Source organism: Salvelinus sp. IW2-2015, unplaced genomic scaffold (genome assembly GCF_002910315.2).
Source record: "Salvelinus sp. IW2-2015 unplaced genomic scaffold, ASM291031v2 Un_scaffold3305, whole genome shotgun sequence".
Classification (NCBI taxonomy): Eukaryota; Metazoa; Chordata; class Actinopteri; order Salmoniformes; family Salmonidae; genus Salvelinus; species Salvelinus sp. IW2-2015.
The window spans coordinates 52,152-62,233 of NW_019944589.1; the positions used below are offsets into that span (position 1 = coordinate 52,152).

Below are 10,082 nucleotides of genomic sequence, written 5' to 3' on the forward strand. Positions count from 1 at the left end.
TACTACAGTTATGGTCTAGGTCTCCAGCTACAGTACTACAGTATACAGAGGATTGTCTAGGTCTCCAGCTACAGTACTACTACAGGGATTGTCTAGGTCTCCAGCTACAGTATACAGTACTACAGGTATGGCTTGGTCTCCAGCTTACAGACTACATTACTACAGGGATGTTAGGTCTCCAGCTACAGTACTACAGTACTACAGGTTCATGGTTCTGGCTCCAGCTACAGTACTACAGTACTACAGGGATTGTCTAGGTCTCCAGCTACAGTACTACAGGGATTGTCTAGGTCTCAGCTACAGTACTACAGGATTGTCTAGGTCATCCAGCTAACAGTACTACAGTACTACAGGGGATTGCGTAGGTCTCCAGCTACAGTACTACAGGGAGTCTCGAGACTAGACAGGTACTACAGGGATGTCTATGGCTCCAGCTACAGTACTACTACAGGTATGGTCTTGGTCTCAGCTACATACCAGTACTACAGATGGCGAGAGTCATCCAGCGTACAGTACACAGAGTATACGAGTCTAGGTCTCCAGCTACAGTACTACAGGGAGTCTAGGTCTCCAGCTACAGTACTACAGTACTACAGGTATGGTCTTGGTCTCCAGCTACAGTACTACAGGGATTGTCTAGGTCTCCAGCTACAGTACTACAGTACTACAGGTATGGTCTTTGGTCTCCAGCTACAGTGCTACAGGGATTGTCTAGGTCTCCAGCTACAGTACTACCAGAGATTGTCTAGGTCTCCAGCTACAGTACTACAGGGATTGTCTAGGTCTTCCAGCTACCAGTACTACAGGGATTGTCTAGGTCTCCAGCTTACAGTACTACAGGGATTGTCTGGTCTCCAGCTACAGTACTACAGGGATTATGTCTAGTGTCTCCAGCTACAGTTACTACAGTACTACAGCTATGGTCTGGTCTCCAGCTACATACTACAGTACTACAGGTATGGTTCTAGGTCTCCAGCTACAGTACTACAGTACTACAGGGATTGTCTAGGTCTCCAGCTACAGTACTAACAGGGATTGTCTAGGTCTCCAGCTACAGTACTACAGTACTACAGGTATGGTCTTGGTCTCCAGCTACAGTACTACATATACAGGTATGCGTCTAGGTCTCCAGCTACAGTACTACAGTACTACAGGATGTCTAGGTTGTCTCCAGCTACAGTACTTACAGGGATGTCTTGGTCTCCAGCTACAGTACTACAGGGATTTGTCTAGGCTTCCAGCTACAGTACTACAGTACTACAGTACTACAGGTATGGTCTTTGGTCTCCAGCTACAGTACTACAGTACTACAGGTATGGTCGGTAGCGTCTCCAGCTACAGTACTACAGTACTACAGGGATTGTCTAGTCTCCAGCTACAGTACTACAGGATTGTCTAGGTCTTCCAGCTACAGTACTAACAGTACTACAGGTATGGTTGGTCCAGCTACAGTACTACAGTACTACAGGGTTGTCTAGGTCTCCAGCTACAGTACTACGGAGCTAGCTACAGTACTACAGGGATTTTAGGTCTCCAGTACTATACAGTACTACAGGATTGTCTAGGTCTCCAGCTACAGACTACAGTTACTACAGGATTACTTGGTCTTGGTCTATCCCTGTAGTACTGTAGCTGGAGACCAAGACCATCCCTGGTAACAACAAGGTAACAACCCACCAGTGTTTGAGTAAAGCCAGTGTGTGTATGCTGATGCTCAACACTATACACGTCAGCTACTACAGAGTCTGAAATGACTGCAACACCTAACAAAGAGCTGCAGTTAGTTCCAGAATGGGTGGCAAGGAATAAATTAGTCCTACATATTTAAAAACTAAAAGCATTGTTTTTTGATACAATCATTCAATAAACCTTAAACCTGAACTAAATCCTGTAATAAATCATGTACAAATAGAGCAAGTTGAGGTGACTAAACTGCTTGTATTAACTCTGGATTGTAAACTGTCTTGGTCAAAACATATTGATACAACAGTAGCTAAGATGGGGAGAAGTCTGTCCATAATCATGCGATGCTCTACCTTCTTAACTACACTATCAACAAGGCAGGTCCTACAGGCTCTAGTTTTGTCGCACCTGGACTACTGTTCAGTCGTGTGGTCAGGTGACACAAAGAGGGATTTAGGACAATTGTAATTGGCTCACAACAGGGCAGCACGGCTGGCCCTTGAATGTGCATACATTAATAATATGCATGTCAATCTCTCCTGGCTCAAAGTGGAGGAGAGATTGACTTCATCACTTCTTGTTTTTGTTAGAGGTATTGACATGTTAAAAGCACCAATTGGCTTCATTGGTAAGTGCATCGGCGTTGTCCCCACAGTGACCGTATGTACATACCCCAACCAGAAGCCATGGATTACAGGCAACATCCGCACTGAGCTAAAGGGTAGAGCGGGACTCTAACCCGGAAGCTTATAAGAAATCCTACTATGCCCTCCAACGAACCATCAAACAGGCAAAGCATCAATACAGGACTAAGATTGAATCGTAATACATCGGCTCTGATGCTCGTCAGATGTGGCAGACTCGTCAGATGTCACAGACTATAAAGGGAAGCACAGCCGAGAGCTGCCCAGTGCCACGAGCCTACTAGACGAGCGAAACTACTTCTATGCTCGCTTTGAGGCAAATAAAACTGAAATATGCATGAGAGCACCAGCTGTTCCGGAAGACTGTGTAATCACGCTCTCCACAGCCGATGTGAGTAAGACCTTTAAACAGGTCAACATTCACAAGGCCGCAGGGCCAGAACGGATTACCAGGACTTGTACTACGAGCATGCACTGACCAACTGGCAAGTGTCTTCACTGACATTTTCAACCTCTCCCTGTCCGAGTCTGTAATACCAACATGTTTTAAGCAGACCACCATAGTGCCTGTGCCCAAGAACACTAAGGTAACCTGCCTAAATGACTACTGACCCGTAGCATTCACGTCTGTAGCCATGAAGTGCTTTGAAAGGCTGGTCATTGCTCACATCAACACCATCATCCCAGGAACCCTAGACTCACTTCAATTTGCATACCGCCCCAACAGATCCACAGATGATGCAATCTCTATCTCACTCCACACTGCGCTTTCACACCTGGACAAAAGGAACACCTATGTGAGACTGCTGTTCATTGACTACAGCTCAGCGTTCAACACATTCGCCACGCTGATCCTCAACACGGGGGCCCCTCAGGGGTGCGTCCTCAGTCCCCTACTGTACTCCCTGTTTACTCATGACTGCACAGCCAGGCACGACTCCAACACCATCATTAAGTTTGCCGATGACGCAAGTGGTAGGCCTGATCACCGACAATGATGAGACAGCCTATAGGGAGGAGGTCAGAGACCTGGCTGTGTGGTACCAGGACAACAACCTCTCCCTCAACGTGATCATAACAAAGGAGATGATTGTGGACTCCAGAAAAAAGAGGGTCGAGCACGCCCCCATTCTCATCGACGGAGCTGCAGTGGAGCAGGTTGAGAGCTTCAAGTTCCTTGGCGTCCACATCCCCAACAAACTAACATGGTCCAAACACACCAAGACAGTCGTGAAGAGGGCACGACAAAACCTATTCCCCCTCAGGAGACTAAATATTGCCATGGCTCCTCAGATCCTCAAACGCGTTTTACAGCTGCACCATCGAGATCATCCTGACTGGTTGCTCACTGCCTGGTATGGCTGCGCTCGGCCTCCGACCTCTATACCAGGCGGTGTCGAGGAAGGCCAAATAAAATGGTCAAAGACTCCAGCCACCCTAGTCATAGACTCTCTCCTCTGCTACTGCACGGTAAGCGTACCGGAGCGCCAAGTCTACCCCCAAGCCATAAGAACATCTAATCAAATGTCTACCCAGACTATTTGCATTGCCCCCCCTCCCCTCTTTTACAACCGCTGATACTCTCTATTGTATCATCTGTGCATTGTCACTTTAACTTAACCTACATGTACATATTACCTCAACTAACCGCGTGCCCCCGCACATTGACAAGTACCGGTACCCCTGTATATAGCCTCCACATTGACTCATGTACCGTAACCACCCTGTATATAGTCTCCACATTGACTCTGTACCGTACCACCCTGTTATATAGTCTCCACATTGACTCTGTACCGGTACCCCCTGTATATAGCCTCCACATTGACTCTGTACCGGTACCCCCTGTATATAGCCTCCACATTGACTCTGTACGCTATTGTTATTTTACTGCTGCTCTTTAATGATTTGTTACTTTTATTTATTATTCTTATCTGGTTTTTTTTTAACTGTATTGTTGGTTAGTTGCTCATAAGTAAGCATTTCACTGTAAGGTGTTGTATTCGGCGCATGTGACTAATAAAATTAGATTTGATATCTTTATAGAAAAGTTAACAAATTTGCCTCCTTCTGTACACATATGGCGCCAGCATATCTTTATCTCTCTGGTCTTTCTTTCTTTTTTCTTTTTTTTACCCCCTTTTCTCCCCAATTTTCGTTGTATCCAATCGCTAGTAATTACTATCTTGTCTCATCGCTACAACTCCCGTACGGGCTCGGGAGAGACGAAGGTCGAAAGCCATGCGTCCTCCGAAACACAACCCAACCAAGCCGCACTGCTTCTTAACACAGCGCGCCTCCAACCCGGAAGCCAGCCGCACCAATGTGCCGGAGGAAACACCGTGCACCTGGCCCCCCTTGGTTAGCGCGCACTGCGCCCGGCCCGCCACAGGAGTCGCTGGTGCGCGATGAGACAAGGATATCCCTACCGGCCAAACCCTCCCTAACCCGGACGACGCCCCACGAGCCTGGGCGCGAACCCAGAGTCTCTGGTGGCGCAGCTAGCGCTGCAATGCAGTGCCCTAGACCTAATGCAGTGCCCTAGACCTAATGCAGTGCCCTAGACCTAATGCAGTGCCCTAGACCTAATGCAGTGCTAGACCTAAGCTTCTCTTCCTTAATATATATTTAATTATATTATGTTGATATCATACAGTGGACACCTCAGCCCTTTACGTCTATACATGCAATGTCCTGATGCATTTAGTGCTCAAATCTCCTACAGCTGAACCGTGATGTGGACAATTACTGTTTTAGGAAAGTACAAACCAATGAAACAATAGACTATAACGTTTTGAATATGCTACACATCGAAACACAACTAATTGTGTTTTAGTAATTTGTTCTAGGCCATTTTTAAGGACAATATGGCTTGTCTATTGATGGTGCTGGCAGCAACCAGTCGGAGGGATTTTCTGTCTTTCTACTCTTGGATCAGAACGGGTCTGAATGGACACGAGGACTTCTAAACTACAGACTTCTAAACTACAGACTTCTAAACTACAGACTTCTAAACTACACACTGCTAAACTACACACTGCTAAACTACACACTTCTAAACTACACACTTCTAAACTACACACTTCTAAACTACACACCTCTAAACTACACACTGCTAAACTACACACTGCTAAACTACAGACTTCTAAACTACACACCTCTAAACTACACACTGCTAAACTACACACTGCTAAACTACAGACTTCTAAACTACACACCTCTAAACTACACACTTCTAAACTACAGACTTCTTGTTTCTTCTCCATCTGACCACCATGTTGTTTCTACTGTAATTGTTGGTTAGTTGCTCATAAGTAAGCATTTACTGTAAGGTGTTGTATTCGGCGCATGTGACTAAATAAAATTAGATTTGATATCTTTATAGAAAAGTTAACAAATTTGCCTCTTCTGTACACATATGGCGCCAGCATATCTTTATCTCTCTGGTCTTTCTTTCTTTTTTCTTTTTTTTTACCCCCTTTTCTCCCAATTTTCGTTGTATCCAATCGCTAGTATTACTATCTTGTCTCATCGCTACAACTCCCGTACGGGCTCGGAGAGAACGAAGGTCGAAAGCCATGCGTCCTCCGAACACAACCCACCAAGCCGCACTGCTTCTTAACACGCGCGCCTCCAACCCGGAAGCAGCCGCACCAAATGTGCCGGAGGAAACACCGTGCACCTGGCCCCTTGGTTAGCGCGCACTGCGCCCGGCCCGCCACGGAGAGTCGCTGGGCGCGATGAGACAAGGATATCCCTACCGGCCAACCCTCCCTAACCCGGACGACGCCCACGAGCCTGGGCGCGAACCCAGAGTTCCTGGTGGGCAGCTAGCGCTGCAATGCAGTGCCCTAGACCTAATGCAGTGCCCTAGACCTAATGACTAAATGCAGTGCCTAAGACTAATGCACGTGCTAAGACCTAATGCTGTAGACTAAGCTTTCTCTTCCTTAATATATATTTAATTATATTATGTTGATATCATACAGGTGGACACTCAGCCTTTACGTCTATACATGCAATGTCCTGATGCATTTAGTGCTCAAATCTCCTAGCTTGAACCGTGATGTGGACAATTACTGTTTTAGGAAAGTACAAACCAATGAAAACAATAGACTATAACGTTTTGAATATGCTACACATCGAAACACACTAAGTTGTGTTTTAGTAATTTTGTTCTAGGCATTTTTAAGGACATATGGCTTGTCTATTGATGGTGCTGGAGCAACCAGTCGGAGGGATTTTCTGTCTTTCTACTCTTGGATCAGAACGGGTTGAATGGACACGAGGACTTCTAAACTACAGACATTCTAAACTACAGACTTCTAAACTACAAAGACTTTCTAAACTACACACTGCTAAACTACACACTGCTAACTAACCACTTCAAACTACATTTACTAAACTACACACTTCTAAACTACACACTTCTAAACTACACACTTAAACTAACACTGCTAACTACAGTAAACTACTCAACTACACACCTCTAAATAACACTGCTAAACTACACACTGCTAAACTACAGACTTCTAAACTACACACCTCTAAACTACACACGTGTAATAAACGACAGACTTCTTGTTTCTTCTCCATCTGACCACCAATGTTGTTTTCTTCTTCCCATCTGACCACCATGTTGTTTCTGGTCCATCTGACCCCATGTGTTTTTGCTCATCTGACCACCATGTGTTTCTGCTCCATCTGCACCATGTTGTTTTGCTGACAAGTTTCTATCATCTGACCACCATGTTGTTCTTGCTCCATCTGGACCACCATGTTGTTTCCTGCTCATCTGACACCATGTTGTTTCTGCTCCATCTGACCACCATCTGTTTTCTGGCTCCCCAGGTACAGTGGCTGCATCTTCCTCCTGTCTCTCGTCCCGTCTCCAGCTCTCTAACACGCAGCGGTGATGGACGCAATGCACGGACGCTGTGTCGTCCTCTTCCTCCTCTCAGAAACTCTGTGCGTTGCTGTAGAGTGTAGGTGACAGGACACCTATATGGCTCACCTCCAAACTTCTGAGCGAGGACACCCTCACCTCCCAACCTTCTGAGGCCAGGACACCCCTACCCCTCCCAACCTTCTGAGGCCCAGGAACCCCTCACCTCCCACCTTCTGAGGCCCAGGACACCCTCACCTCCCAACCTTCTGAGGCCCAGGACACCCCTCGCCTCCCAACCTTTCGAGGCCCAGGACACCCTCGCCCTCCAACCTTCTGAGGCCCAGGACACCCCTCGCCCTCCCAACCTTCTGAGGCCAGGACACCTCGCTCCACTCTGAGCCAGGAACCTCGCCTCAACCTTCTGAGGCCAGGACACCCCTCGCCCTCCCAACTCTTCTGAGGCCCAGACACCCCTCGCCTCCCAACCTTCTGAGGCCCGGACACCCCTCACCCTCCCAACCTTCTGAGGCCAGGATACCTCGCCTCCCAACCTTCTGAGCCCAGATACCCTCGCCCTCCCAACTTTCTGAGGCCCAGGACACCCTCGATCTCGCCAACCTTCTGAGGCCCAGGATACCCCTCGCCCTCCCAACCTTCTGAGGCCCAGGACACCCCTCGCCCTCCCAACCTTCTGAGGCCCAGGACACCCCTCGCCCTCCCAACCTTCTGAGGCCAGGACACCCTCGCCCTCCCAACTTCTGAGGCCCAGGATACCCCTCGCCCATCCCAACCTTCTGGGCCCAGGACACCCTCGCCCTCCTCCAACCTTCTGAGGCCCAGGAACCTCGCCCCAACTTCTGAGGCCCAGACACTCGCCCTCCCAACCTTCTGAGGCCCAGGACACCCTCCGCCCTCCAACCTTCTGAGCGCCCAGGGACACCCCTCGCCCTCCCAACCTTCTGAGGCCCAGGACACCCCTCGCCCTCCCAACCTTCTGAGGCCAGGACACCCCTCGCCCTCCCAACCTTCTGAGGCCCAGGACACCCCTCGCCTCCAACCTTCTGAGGCCCAGACACAGCACTGAGCACTTAACCAGCACCACCTGGTCCAACACCAGCCCTCCACACCAACCTCCACCCTAACACCCCCCACCCAGGCCCCGTCAGCATCCACCCAAGAACACACAACTTTTACCCAGGCCCCATAACTCCACCTATACCCTATATTCACCCTGACCCAACAGAAAGCCCCCAACCAGGCAGCATCACCCTCATCTCCACCACTCCAAGCCCCGCTGGCTTCACCACTCCACCCTAACACCCCACACCCAGGCCCTCCACCCCCTTCCAACAGAACTGACAACCCACCCAGGCTCCACACTGTAACTACAGCAGGGACCAGAGACGACAGAGAAACAAACAAGATGAGAAAGCACCGTTTTATATCCACAGCTGTTTCTTTGGCAAAGCTAATGCACTCAAGTGCACTCTTATGATGATTGGGTGGAAGATACAATGACAACAAAGTACAAACGGTGTTTTTCCTTAAATTGATAGACATTTATAAGAGTTGTTTTCTAAAAGCTATAATTATATTACGTCTGATATGGTTATTTAATATGGCGTTAGGATGTTGTGTACTATGTAAGTCCATGCCATCTCTGTTGTATCCTATACAGAATGCCAATGCCACATTGGCATGTAGCGTGTACTCAAAGTAACCTTGCCACGTGTTCTTGTCCCCCTCGCCCTGTCCCCCTCCGCTCTGTCCCCCTCCTCTCACTCTCTTGATTCCCGAAGGTTGAATAGCATTAGACTGTAGGTTGATAGCATTAGACTGTACGGTTGATAGCATTAGACTGTAGGTTGATAGCATTAGACTGTAGGTTGCATGCATTAGATAGAAGGTTGATAGCATTAGACTGTAGGTTGATAGCATTAGACTGTAGGTTGATAGCATTAGACTGAAGGTTGATAGCATTAGACTGTAGGTTGATAGCATTAGACGTAGGTTGAAGCATAGACTGAAGGTTGATAGCATTAGACTGTAGGTTGATAGCATTAGACTGTAGGTTGATAGATTAGATGAGGTTGATAGCATTTAGACTGTAGGTTGATATCGCACTGTAGACTGTAGGTGATAGCATATAGACTGTAGGTTGATAGCATTAGACTGTAGGTTTTGACGTAGCATTAGACTGTAGGTTGATAGCCATTAGACTGTAGGATTGATAGCATTAGACTGAAAGTCTGATTAGGTTGATAGCATTAGACTGTAGGTTGATAGCATTAGACTGTAGGTTGATAGCATTAGACTGTAGGTTGATAGCATTAGACTGATATGGTTGATAGCGCATATAGACTGAGAGGATTATGATAGCATTAGATATGTAGTTGATAGCATTAGGACTGTTAGATTGATAGCATTAGACTGTAAGGTTGAGTAGCATTAGACTGTAGGTTGATAGCATTAGACTGTAGGTTGATAGCATTAGACTGAAGGTTTGATAGCATGAGCTGCTAGGTTGATAGCATTAGACTGTAGGTTGATAGCATTAGACTGTAGGTTATGATTTAGCAATTAAGCACTGTAGGTTGATAGCATTAGCTGAGGTTGATAGCATTAGATACATGGAAGTGTAGATGATAGGCTATTAGATGTAGGTTGATAGCATTAGACTGTAGGTTGATAGCATAGTGACTGTAGGTTGATAGCATTAGACTGAAGGTTGATAGCATTAGACTGTAGGTTGCATAGCATTAGAACTGTAAGCGTTGATAGCATTAGACTGTAGGTTGATAGCATTAGACTGTTAGGTTGATAGCATTAGACTGTAAGGTTTAGCATTAGACTGTAGGTTGATAGGATTA

At 47.1% G+C, this 10,082-nt stretch overlaps 1 protein-coding gene and 1 long non-coding RNA gene across 2 annotated transcripts in view; both read left to right on the plus strand.

Moving 5' to 3' along the window:
* LOC112075633 (AT-rich interactive domain-containing protein 4B-like) overlaps positions 1–7,610 on the plus strand; it is a 43,763-nt gene extending 36,153 nt beyond the window's left edge. Inside the window, exon 8 of the mRNA XM_024142599.2 lies at positions 7,390–7,610. Coding sequence (XP_023998367.2) covers positions 7,390–7,610 — 221 coding nt within the window. The remainder of the gene's footprint in view (positions 1–7,389) is intronic.
* A 2,316-nt stretch (positions 7,611–9,926) lies between these two features.
* LOC139025806 (uncharacterized) overlaps positions 9,927–10,082 on the plus strand; it is a 1,854-nt gene continuing 1,698 nt past the window's right edge. The window contains exon 1 of the long non-coding RNA XR_011477443.1: positions 9,927–9,960. This is a non-coding gene — a long non-coding RNA (uncharacterized lncRNA). The remainder of the gene's footprint in view (positions 9,961–10,082) is intronic.